Source organism: Ipomoea triloba, chromosome 7 (genome assembly GCF_003576645.1).
Source record: "Ipomoea triloba cultivar NCNSP0323 chromosome 7, ASM357664v1".
Lineage (NCBI taxonomy): Eukaryota > Viridiplantae > Streptophyta > Magnoliopsida > Solanales > Convolvulaceae > Ipomoea > Ipomoea triloba.
This window is the reverse complement of record NC_044922.1, coordinates 16,037,850-16,051,637: the sequence shown is the minus strand read 5'-3', so window position 1 is coordinate 16,051,637 and position 13,788 is coordinate 16,037,850. Positions and strand designations below refer to the sequence as shown.

General features: G+C 31.9%; 1 protein-coding gene across 1 annotated transcript; it reads left to right on the top strand.

Moving 5' to 3' along the window:
- Window positions 1-1,779, top strand: LOC116025985 (transcription factor RAX2-like). Its single transcript, XM_031267425.1, has 3 exons — window positions 1-307; window positions 405-534; window positions 816-1,779. The coding sequence occupies exons 1-3, from the start codon at window positions 172-174 to the stop codon at window positions 1,579-1,581; spliced, it is 1,032 nt and encodes a 343-aa protein (XP_031123285.1). The 5' UTR covers window positions 1-171; the 3' UTR covers window positions 1,582-1,779.
- Window positions 1,780-13,788: the final 12,009 nt, after the last annotated feature.

Below are 13,788 nucleotides of genomic sequence, written 5' to 3'. Positions count from 1 at the left end.
AAGCCAGCATCACCAACACACAGCACACAACGCTCATAGCAATTCCTGCCTGTTTCTTCCCGCAGGCAAAAGGGAAAATCAACTCTCTTTCACCACAGTTTTCAAGTGGAATGTTAAGACCACAACTTAATTAGCACTAGAGAGTAGCAGAAAAGAGAGAGAGATAGAGAGATGGGGAGAGCTCCTTGCTGTGATAAAGCCAACGTGAAGAGAGGGCCATGGTCGCCTGAAGAAGATGCAAAGCTTAAGGACTTCATTCACAAGTATGGCACTGGTGGGAACTGGATTGCTCTCCCTCACAAAGCTGGTAACTAACTAATTAACTAATTAATTACCCTTTATTTTCCCCTTAATCATCTCATCTTTAATTTTCCCTTAATTTAGTTCTTGGTTAATGTTTGCAGGGCTAAGGAGATGTGGGAAGAGTTGCAGGCTGAGATGGCTGAATTATCTGAGGCCAAACATAAAGCATGGTGAATTCTCTGATGAAGAAGATAGAGTCATCTGCACTTTATATGCTTCTATTGGCAGCAGGTACCTATATCTATCTATCTTTCTGTAATTGCACTGGCTTCTTGGCTGTAGGATCTCTGTGTTCCCACTATAAAAGGAAACAAAGAATCTTATCATGCTGATAAAAATGGGAAAAAAAAAGAAAAAGATTAGGTTGGAAAAATCTATTATATACTGACTTTCTTGTGAGAAGATAGGATTCTTTCATTTGCATGTGAGACTTTTGTTTTTTGTTTTTGAATATATTATAAGTTAGGTTGTTTGTGTAAGAATTGAAGAAAATAAGAATGTGAAAATGGCAGGTGGTCAATAATAGCAGCCCAGTTACCAGGAAGGACTGATAATGATATCAAGAACTACTGGAACACCAAGCTGAAGAAGAAAGTGATGGCAATGATGCTCATTAACAACAACCCTTCTTCTTCTTCTTCATTATCATCATCAAGGTCATCTCCAATGGTGTTTTCCTCTTCTTCTTCATCCTCTATTGCCCCTCCTCATCTCCTCCACCCACAACAACTCTCATTTTCTGGGCTTGATGAACACCAGTCCCTCTCTGCAGCCCAGAACCCATATTTCTTGTATGATAATAACAATAATGGCAGTGATTATCAGTCCTATCCCTACAATTTTCAAACCCAAGATCAGGGTTTCTCCAATCTCATGCAATTTGGTGGTGAAAGTAGCAATAATAATAATTTGCTCATGTTTGGTGGGACTGAGGCCAGTGGCTCCTCATCTGATGGTATTTGCAGCTATGGAAGCAAACCAGAAATCAAGCAAGAAGCTGATGATCATCCCCTACTAGGGGCCACATGTTTCCAATCCACAAATGCCCATTCTTGGGACAACAACAATGGAGGGTTTGATCATCATCATCAAGACCAGATGAATAATAATACTGGGTATTTTGCTGGGAACAATGATCTAGACATTGTTAGGAAGCTAGTTAGCAGTAGTAGTTGTAATGACAACATTTGCAACAACAATAACAGCAGGTTAATGTTGTTTAATGATATTAACAAGACAGATGAGAGGGGGATGTTGTACCAGTGCTACTACTACTGATTGTACCTGTCATAAAGAAGAAGATTTGGAGGGGCGTGGGGGGTATGGCTGATTATTCACTCAGAAGATTTCTGAGAAGGGATGGAAGAGAGCTTAGCTTCATCAGTTTCTTGGGTTCTGCGTATGTATTCTGATTCTGATGGGATTTGAATTGAATGAATGAATGAATGAAAATACTCCTCCTTTACTTTGACAGTACATGGTAATAAAGCTTTTTCTTTCTTTTTGTGCATTTCTTTTTAGTTTTCACAATGATGCATGTTGTGTCATTATGCTTCTTTGTCTCAGTTTATGTTAATCAGACCCACCATTATCCAATAAAATGTTACACATCTTAGAAGAAAACAAAAATTTGTCACTTTCTTCATTGACCTTATACTAGGTTCATGAGATTTAGGATACAGTCTGACTGCTTTATAATAGGTACATGGGATTTAGGGTACAGTCTGGATATATATAGTTTGACAGCCTTATAGTAAGTTCATGAGATTTTAGTATATAGTCTGATTTATAATAGGTTCGTAATATTTAAGATATAGTCTGGCAAAATCAGGAGTTTTAAAAAAGTGTGATTCCATGGAAACTTGTAGTGGGGAGCTAACCTGGTTCCTAGCTAGCTAGTTCAAGATGAAGAGTAGCAAGCCAAGTAAAACAATCATGAATTGACCAACAATTCACTGTTCATCCCCAAATGAATAGTGTTTAGTATATTACTTCAATTCATGGGGATCCTCAATAGATGTTGAACCAACCATACAATTTTTCACTAATTTAATTGAATATTTTACGAATATTTTGCCAGGTCTTCTATTCGTTTAAAACATTCATTTTCTTGGGACAGGTGGACTGCTGTAGCTAGTTCAACTCTTGGGATCTTAACTAATATTTCTTGTCTTAAAATAAAAAATCACACCCTAATCCCAAGAACTCATATTACCTATGCCTTGAAGTGTTTTAATGAGGAAGTAGATCAATAGTGTACTCATGTTATCAGCGAAACAAGGTTATTAATTAACTTCTTTGTATTGAGTTGAGATTTGAAAAGTCAAATCTAGTATCTTACTATCAAATTTTGACGTTGGTTGCTACATAAATATAAGAATATTAAGTTATAGTTTCACTATATACTATTATAACTTTTGTCATAACGGTAAGAGTTTAATCCACACAATAAATATCAAAGCAGACATTGAAGACATGATGTGTAATTAAGGTTGGGAAGAGATTGAGTACTACTGACTCGATGTAGTATCTGCTCATATATATACATTCTCAATTTATTGAAGCACAAAGAGTCAATAGCGCCTCCATTAGGGTTCGAATTTGGGCAGAGGCTAGTGAACTTTCCTTTTAATCACTACTGATTCGATTTGTTTCTTTTCTGAATTAGGTGTTTCAGAAAATCTTTTATTAATAGAGTGATATTATTTTAAATAATAGTGCACTAACAAACAAAACATATGGTGTACAAAATAAAAAATAAAAAAATCTAAGGAATCATATAGTACTAGTATATTAAAAGGTCCAGCCAAATTGAGACATCATCATAGGGGAATCTATACATATACATGCATTAGAAAGTCACAATAATGATATGTTTGTGTGTGGGAAAATATTTTGGTTGGGGAGATAAGGATGGATTTGAAAGTGACACAATAAATCAAAATCTCAGTTAATTTCAAAAGCTACAATTATTATATTCAAAATCCTAGCTTAGCTGGCTGGTACTATATTATGTTTGGCAAGAGGGCACCAACTTTATCTGTATGTGCATGGGTAATTAATTCAAAGTAACTATTAATTAATCCCACATGAAACTTTGTAAATGAAATAATAGTCGTTAAAATGACTTTAATAATTACGACACAGTGTTAGAATCAAGCGTTTACCATTGCGTCAAAAGGTATATATAGAATTGATAGTAAATGTGTAACTTTATTTTCATTCTTTCGAAACAGGTTGAATCCCCAACTCCAAAGATCCCCATGCCCTGGCCAACAAAGCATGTGGAGGATGTAAATCATGGTAACTCAGCTTAACACAAAGACTAGACCTTTGCTTATTGCGCACAAAGAGCCCCCTCACTTTGAGAGGTTACTCCCACACTACTGCTGGTGAGACTCGATTCCTGGTTTTTCTTCCCAAACTTCACTGTATTCCATGTGTAACTTTATTTTTTTATATGTAAATAGTAGTAAACCTCATGTTTTGAGTGGTAGGATGCAAGACGAGGTTCTCCTAGCCTTTGCCCAACACAAAGTCTCAAGTTCAAAATTTGTAAATTAAACAATAGGGAGTTGAGATAACTTTAGACTTAATTACAACAAGTGCTTCAGCTAGCTAGAAGAAGCTTGGTTCCTCTTAGACAAAATCTCGTTAAGGTTTGAACTTTATAAATGAAACTATAAGTGTTGCAATCAGTTAACTCTCCTAATTACAACATGTAGCTAGATTAACTTGGTGGAAGAAGCTTGGTTCCTCATAAATAAAGTCTCAAGTTTGAACTTTGTAAATGAAACAATATATAGGTGTACGTTGAGATAATAACTCTGATCTCCTAATTATAACAAGTGATTCAACTTACTAGTTGGAAGAAGTTTAATTGGTTCCTCTTAAAAAAATATCGAGTTTGAACTTCATAAATGAAACAATAGTTGTTGATATAACTCTCCTAATTACTACAAATAGTTTACCCAGATAAAAGTAGTTTGATTCTCCTTAAATAAAGTCTCAAGAAACAATAGATGTTGCGATATAACTCTTCTTATTACAACAAACGGTTCAAACTGGTAATAGATGACGTTTAGTTCTACTAAAATAAATCATTGAATTTAAATTGAGTGAATGATCGAAATAACAAGAGCAGAGATAATTCTCCTTGTTACGATTTAATTTGACTTAAACTTGAATTTAAAAGCAGTGGGTATATGATTAAACAAAAATTAAAGAAACTTCACACGGCTTTCACGGCTTGAAGGGGTCTGTCAGAGTCAGCAGATTGATGGGATCAAAGGATGATAATTGGTTTATGATTCATGATTGACCATTGTTTAATTTGGATAATCAATCTTTTGTGGGTCCTTCATTAGAGTTGACCCTTGCTTACCAATTATTTCACACTTGGCTTAAGCCACGTATATAATAAATGTACATGTTTTGAGTGGGACCCCTGTAGCTTGTGAAATTTTGAAAATTCACAAAGAAAATATACTACTATAATATTAAAGATTTCAACCTGCACAAATATGCAACTTTTTTGAGATAAGACTTGAGCTCAAGTACGTACAATAGGAGTTCGGACTCTTCTTGAGATTAGAGACGAGTTATAAAATTCTCTTCAAAATATCTATTCTTTCCATAAAATTATTTAAGATTATATGTTGATATTTAAGTCAGTAATAATATATATATATATGAGATCTGGTGCAGAGAGTATCCCATGTAAAACATGCGGTGAGATCTGAGCCGTTGATCAAATCTAGATCAACAACTCAAATCAATAAAAATTTAAAAAAACAATGGGCGTCTTGAAAGGCATAAACTAAGTGTAAAAATGGTGCACCTTAAGTATTACAAAGACGCACCTTAAGTGTTAAATGGCACACCTAAAGTGTTACAAAGACGCACCTTAAGTAGTAAAATCACGTACCTTAATTGTTGAAATGGTGCACTTAAGTGTAGAACTTATGCACCTCATGTGTTTGTGTAGTAAATACGGAGCTTACTACGAATACGTAGATACTAAGTTGGACAGGGCCTCGGCCATTTGGTGATCCGTTTGCTGGTTTAAGTCAGGAAGCTCGGAATACGTGACAATGGGTCAGAGGTTCTTGAGCTCATAGTTAGCGTATAGAAGTAGCCAAAAGTCCCTCCACTCTCAGCAATAAATGTGGTATTTATAGCCAAGAAGAGGGAACAAGTTCCGGTCCTACGGCATGAAGGGCACGTGGAGCCAATGCACAGGTTTTGGTCGGGACCGAAAGGGGTCTGTACATGTGCCTTGATGTTCTTGAGGGTGTGAAATCCTGTTATCGGATCCAATTCGGTAGGTCGGTGCCAATCTGAAGAGGTCGGGTATGCATGGACAGTTGGGGAACCCAAATATAAGCCAGTTAAAGTAGCTCGGTAGGCGAGAGGGTCGAGAGAAGTCCTAGAGCAGGTCGATTCAAGTCGGGTCTTGTTCATCACGCGTAGAGGGTTCGCTACCGATCATCGTATAGGTGAGGTTATCGGGGAATAATCTCCATCATGTGTATAAGTATAACTGATGCACCTTAAATGTTAAAATAACGTACCTTAAGTGTTAAAATGACACACCTTAGCCTTTGAAAATACGCACCTTAAGCTTTAGAATGACGCATCTTAAGCTTCAACAACACACCTTAAATTAAGTTCTCAATTGTAGAATTGACGCACCTAACTGTTAAAATGGTGCACATTAAGCATTAAAATGACGTACCTTAAGCTTTCAACAATATAATACGTAAAATTACCATAATGCCACTGCGTTTATTTTAATCAGTGTTCAATCTAGACAGTTGATTTTGGCAAGATCAATGGTTGTCATTCACCGGCATGTTTCACCTGGATACCTCCTTCGCATTTGATATATATATATATATATATATATATATATATATATATATATATATATATATATATATATATGTGTGTGTGTGTGTGTGTGTGTGTGTGTGTGTGTGTGTGTGTGTGTGTGTGTGTGTGTGTGTGGGCTGATTCATGTGTATAGGTGTCTAAGTGTAAATAGAAAATATATCATACAAAACTATAAAATGTATGTAATGATATGAAAAAGTTTAAAGAAAAAATATTTAACTTCTAAAAGTGTGTAACGTGGCACCCGGTGTCCTAGTTTACACTCCCACATGGACGATGGGAGTGGGTTCGAGCCTCAGTGGAGGCAACTGTTGAGTATTTATGCTTCAGTAGGTTGAGAAAGTAGCTATGAACAGATACTACATTGTAATAGAGTCAGTAGTCCTCAAAAAAAAAAGTGTTGCATATCATAGGTTCAAACCTCCGATGGTGAGAGTTTAGATTCTTTGGGTTGAGAATGTTTATTTGAAAAGTATAAGATACTACCTTGTAAAGAATCATGAGTATTTCAAAAAAAAAAAAAAAAAAAACCGTTATCGAGTGCACTTTTACATGTTATCAAATTTACTTGGTAATTCTGTGTAGTGCACTTTTGCATTGTTTACATAATGACTTGTTCTTACTTGAATCTTTTATATATATATATATATATATATATATATATATATATATATATATATATATATATTCTAAGATGTCGATTGACACCCCTTCCAAAAGTGAATGCAAAAATGTTGGGGATGTTGATTAACGGGTGCAAAAAGACAATGATACAGTTTTCACATTTAAAACATGTTTCTTCTCAAAAAAACATACAAAAAATCTACAAAAAGTTTAATTATTTTCTTAATTTTAAAAATCAAAAATACATTGAATTAATAAGCAATTAATGTTTATGCATAATTGAAGAAAAATATTTGCAAATCTAATGTATAAGAATCATGGCGCACACCCATTACAAGAGTTTAATTAACCTCTAACCTTGTAGTTATATAGGTATTAAATTAGTAGCATGCTTCCCAATTGCCCTAAATTTCTTACTCTAAATAAGCGATACTTTTGATAGATATTTGAAGTATTCTATTGTAAAGTATTTAATTCAATTTGATTTCCAATAGGGAAAAATGAGATATGCACTTTTAGGGAGTAAACCTTCTATTGCTGTGTGATTTTATTGATAGAAGAGAAAAAGAGTAAGAAGAAATTGTGAATTTCTTTTTTCTTTTTTAAATAAATTAAAACACGCCAGGTAATTAGGGAGTAAAAAAATAAAATAAAAATTAAATTGATCTTTCAATTGAGAGACAATTTTTGGCTTTATTTGAGCATTGATTTTTTGTATATTAATTATTTGTTCTGGACAATTTTCAAATGAACAGTGTTAAAATTAAAAGTTGACTAGGCTATTTCTTGAACATTAAATTACATTGTATAATAATCAATAGAAAATTATAATAATTGACCCAAAAAAATTGCTACGGTCGTCTGCACATTTAATTGGAAGAGTATGCATGTACACATATATAATTACCTTAAAACAATAGAAAAAACAACTTGTACTAGAAGTTATGATAAGTAAAATTAAATGAAATATGAACATAATCAACCAAATCAAGAATTCGAACCAATATTAAAGTTTACCCATTCAACGGGGCTTGTCTCACGGTTATTGCTTGCATGTCTTCTTGCTAACTAACTTACTAAGTATAAATATATATCTCTTGCCATTAGCCTTGTGCTCAAATGGTATGTAGTGACTTTTTCGTACTGGGGTCACGAGATCGAGTTGTGCTTCAACAGATTGAGTAAATATCTCTTCAATATTATTTTGGCCAGATCACAAAGTGTCTTGATTTTTTCATACGAGAGGGGATTCGAACTCCCGACCTCTCTTATGGACGAGACTCGAGAGTGCACGACCACTACTCACGCCAAATAAACGGGTTATATCCCTTCAATATTTATGATTAAAAAAAAAAAGAATGATTAAGATACTCTTGGGAGAGGTTTGGTACTTTCCGTTGTTATACGGTGGACCATGGTCCACAATACATAATTGTGGACAATGGTCACAAAACGACGACATTTCAGTAAGTAGGAGAAACGATTTTCGTAAGTCGTAACGGAGCTCCATAATTGATACTACAGTTCATCTCAAAAGATACTGCCTCACATTTGTTTTTATATTATCGAATGGAACTGTATTTATATCGAAATGTAACTGTAGTTGTGTTGAAATGTAACTGCAGGTATATATAAACTGATAATGAATAACAGTTTCACATTTTTGGGTATATTTTGTCCAATGAAACTGTAGTTATATCGAAATTATATTGTAGTTGTGTTGAAAGGAAACTGAATAACAAGTTCACATATTTGAGTGTATAATATCAAATGAAACTGCAGTTATATCGAAAAGGAACTGCAGTTGTGTTGAAAGGGAACTGCAGTTGTGTTGAAAAAAAACTACAATCGTGTTGAAAGGGAACTGCAGTTGCGCGGGACGAAGCCGTTTCAACCGTTTGTTTTCATTAATCAAAACAACGTCGTTTTGATACATGGTCCACAATCCATTGTGGACCGCTGTCCACAGTAAAATTTGCGTGGTACTTCCACATCAATTAAATTTGTGTAAAAAAATATTTGCAAAGAATGTATTTGATGGGAATAATTTTGTAGGAGAAATTAATTAGCATATGCTTAGTGTTATCTTGGAAACATTACCTAGAAAATTAATTAAGATGTTTGGTTCGTTTAAACTTTTTAAGAAATTATTTAAAAATCTTTAATATGTCCTTGCTATATACAAACATTTAAAAAAAATAAAGAATAATTTTTTTTTTACTAACAAACTAATTTATATGGTCAGAAGTAGATATAATATATAAGACTTAATTTCATTTTTTGTTCTAGATTTATAGGTGATAGTCCACTTTTTAGTCTTTTTTTTAATTAGATTATCCATATAAATTAGTTTGTTAGTAAAATAATAATAATAATAATAATTAAATCACTTATCTACTATATATACTAATAAGAGTCAAAGAGAGTTAGGCCTAAAATGGGTAGAAAATGACGGTCAAATTATTTAATCAAATGAATGGTTCAGATGAATTATTTAATCAAATAGATGGTTAAGATAATTCAGATTAATATTATTAATAGAGATTACTTAATTTAACCTTACTTTTATGATTATCCGTTAAGTTTTCCGTTAAATATTCTCTTCTCCGTTAATATTCCGTTAACTTTTAACTTACCCATTAATTTCTATAAGAAAGGTCTTAGGTTCGAACGTCATCTCAATCAAATTTGTCATAATTAAGTTTCTCACTCTATTTTATACTCTTATTAAATTAAATAAATTAGTAGCTACAACAAAAAATGATACATATGTATTTCTTTAATTTAGAATTATGTGTCTACAATACCTTTATTTGAAAAAATTATTCATTATCAAAAAATTAAATTAAATAAGAGAAATAATTTCATTAGTTATATTGTCTTTATTTTCTCTCATGCAAAGACTTTTTACATTCAAATTTATCAATTGATATTCATTACATTGTCCATTATCTTATTTTTAGAATATCTTGTAATTAAATATCAAAGTTATAGTACAAAATAATGTTATATATTTATTTACCAAATATTTTATTAATACTATGAAAAAAATTTAAAAATAATTTGAAGCTAATTATATTAACTACTTGGGGATTGGTTGACAAAGAGATTACTCAAATAACCCAACAAATTGAAGCGGAATCACTCTATTTTACTCTTATTGAATTAAATAAATTAGTAGTTACACCAAAAAATGATACATATGCATTTCTTTAATACCATGAAAAAAATAAAAAAGAATAGTTTGAAACCAATCATATTAACTACTTGGAGGATTTGTTGACAATGAAAGTACTCAAATAACCCATTACCCAGCAAATTGAAGCGAGAAACTATCTTTTAATATCTTTGGAATACATAATATTTTAAATTTTCAAATTTTTATTAATTTATTTAATCTTTTTTCTTATACTAGGGATTTCTTTATCCGCAATAATTCATTCAACAATAATGATTGGACCAAATGAACCCCAGAACACCTAAAGGAAAGTCCATAGCTCCTATGTCATAATCTCATTGCATGACGTTGTCATCTATGCTACCAACAATAACCGAATTGCAAATAACACACTACCAACAAAAAGGAAGAGAACAAATAGTAAAGATGAAGACAATGACAATGTTACTAAAAGAGAATTAAGAATACTTAAAAAAATTCAAATTAAAAGTAGTATTTATTTAGACTATCATTTTTAGACCAAATATTTAGACTATCGATTTTACAATGTTGCAAACATTTATTTTAGTAATAATTATAATGAATTTTCTATATTATCTTGGATTCATATACTTTGAGTTAGATTTTTAAATAAAAAAATTCGACATTCAATTACTCATGTATAAACTTCTCATATATAATCTTGCATTGATATACTTTCAAATATTTATTTAAATATAAACATTGGGCATTAACCCATTCGCGTAATGCGCGTATAAAACTAGTAAATTAATAAACATCATATGTCAAAAAATTTCCGTCTGCAACAAGAATATTCAAAATACAAAATAATACATATAAAAAAAAAGTGTTGAGAGAGACAAATTCCTTTGACAAATAGTGTTGTTATCCTTCATATGATGAGAAAAACAAATTTCTTATATTTATAAAAGAGTTTTAACTTAGCGCCAAAAATGATAAATACGTAATTGAATAAATTTAGTAGAATCACAATCAATCAGGAAAAAGAATCATGCCCTTCTAGGTGAATTTACTTTCTGTGATATAATGGAATTAGATTTTCATGCACCGGAGCTCGCCGCCACATTTGAACCAAAATCTGGTCAGAAATAGATATAATATACAAGACTTAATTTCATTTTTTTCTAGATTTATAGGTGATAGTCCACTTTTTAGTATTTTTTTTATTAGATTATCCTCTTTTGGTCCTAGTATTATTGTGGCATGATCATTTTTCGGCCTCCATCAATAAAATCACTGAAATGTTGTTAAATACAAAGACATTCCAATCTTTTTTATAAAAAGTAGGTTAAATCGCTATACTTTTTATGTTTATTATATTATTATTATTATTATTTTTTGAAAAAAATCATAATTGGAGATCGAAATGCCATTGTATTTAATGATATTTAAATGTTTTATTGATGAAGGGCAAAAAATGATAATGCTACAATAACACTAGGACCAAAAGTGAATGTTTTCATAAAATTTGATTTAAAATGAACGGAGACTGTCGGACCTATAAATATAGAACAAAAATGAAAGTAACTCTAATATATAATCTAAGAAAAGTATATAGGTACTATATTTGGAGCTACGTGGTACGGGCTGAACAAGGAGACAAAGCAACAAATAGGGAATAGCAGCGGCCCTGGATGGCAAAATCTTTGTAGCAAAGTTTTCCTTTTGTATTTTAGCTCTCCAAATAATGTAGATTTTGGGATTTTGCTTCGTGAAAACATAGAATAAGGGAAAATATATATGGTACGTTTAACGTACGATTGTGATGTAATATTGTACATTTTTGTGTCGGATTGTGAATTTTACTGGAAGGATGACTTTTGGGTATGCTGAGATTAGAATATTGAGCTTGTAAAATACTTTTTAATTACTGCGTAAACTTCACAACATACACAAAAAATTGTAAAAGAAATTAAAATATAAAATTGACTTATTGGTATGAATAATATTATTGTATTGAGTATTTCAAATAAAAAATTAAATTACTTAAACCATAATTTTAACAAAATTAAACTGTACTAAAATATTTTGCTTTTTTTTAATTCCCTTTATATCATTTATTTTATTTTTATGTATTTACACAGTATATATTTTATAAATACTTTTACATAAGTTTATATTATTAAACATAAATTATATCTTTTGAAAGATTTTATTAAAACGATTAAAACAAGGCTAATATTGAATATATATTAATTAAAAATTAAATTACTTAAATCATAATTTTTAAAAAATTAAATTATACTAAAATATTATTATTTATATCACAAATTATATTGTATATTAAACTAATTAAGTTCAAACTAATAACGTTTTTAAATTTTTAAAATCAAAATTATTTTAGTGTAGAATAACATTTGGTGTAAATTTAGTTTAATAGGTTGGAGATGAATAAAAATTGGTGTAAGAATATTTTTTCTTATGTGAATTTTGGTGTTGATTTTTTTTTTTTTGTTTTTTTGTTTTTTTTTGGGATGGAGATACAAGGACATTGCGCATTCCAAATTTTGGGTTATAATTACATATATGTGGAATAACAAATTTTATGGGAACTTGTGAACAGTTGTAGCCTCCAAGGAATAACAAATTGCATCTAACCATAGTTAACCACACTTATTGTTGTTTTTAACTTTAGAAATCCGGCACCGTGCCTCTACGGCTCCGTAGACGTTCCATATATATATATAGAAGGGTTCCCGTACGAAGACAAGTTCCCGGGCGGTTGTGCAGTTAACACTCAAAGGATGCACCTTAAGTGTAGAAATGACACACATAACATTAAGTATTAAAATGGCGCACCTTAAATACACAAAACACGCACCTTAAGCACACAAACAAAGCACCTTAAGAAGGAAAAACGAGCACCTTAAGTTTCACAACTGACGCACCTTAAGCATACAAATCATGCATCTTAAGAAGATAAACCACACATCTAAAGAAGGAAAACCATGCGCCTAAAGCCTTAGGCCGACGCACCTTAAGTTTCAACAACTAACGCACCTTAAGCACACAAACCATGCACCTTAAGAAGGAAAACCACCTTTAATTTAACCTAGATGCAAAAAGACCAAACTGCCACCGTATTTTTTATTAATTGTTGATCATGAACGTTTATTTAGACAAAATCAATGGCTTTTATTTAACCGCACCTAAAACCTATCACTGCATTATATATATGTGTGTGTGTGTGTGTGATTGCGTTCAGGTGAGAACCACCTACCCAGGAGAAAACTGAGAACGCTTCTCAGCGCTCCACGTGTCACAGATGTAGTTGCACCTAACGTTATATCTAAGTACACCTAGGTGCATGAATGTTAACAAGGTAAATTACTTGCACTTGTAAGTGAAAATAGGTGCACAAGTGCAAGTAAAATGTATTACAGATGCAAGTAAATTGTACACTGAGCATCAATACTAAGTGCACTTAATGTTATAACTAGTTGCGCCTAGGTGCATGAATGTTAACATGGTAAATTACTTGCGCTTGTAAGTGAAAATATCTGCAGAAGTGCAAGTAAAGTGTATTACAGGTGCAAGTAAAATTTACACTGAGCTCAATACTAGGAGCACCTAATGTTATAACTAGTTGCACCTAACGTTATAAGTGGGTTCACCTAGGTGCATGAATGTTAACAAGGTAAATTACTTGCACTTGTAAGTGAAAATAGGTGCATTTGTAAGTATAAAATAGGTGCACTTTTAAGTAAAACTATGTGCACTTATAACACAATTACTTGCACCAAAGTTCGAGTTATTTACGAAAATGC

Excerpts from the sequence above, each read along its gene's own strand:
- LOC116025985 (XM_031267425.1), top strand. The coding sequence starts at position 172 with ATGGGGAGAGCTCCTTGCTGTGATAAAGCCAACGTGAAGAGAGGGCCA. Across the intron at positions 308-404 it reads TGCTCTCCCTCACAAAGCTG|GGCTAAGGAGATGTGGGAAG; the intron begins GTAACTAACTAA and ends TAATGTTTGCAG. Across the intron at positions 535-815 it reads TATGCTTCTATTGGCAGCAG|GTGGTCAATAATAGCAGCCC; the intron begins GTACCTATATCT and ends TGAAAATGGCAG.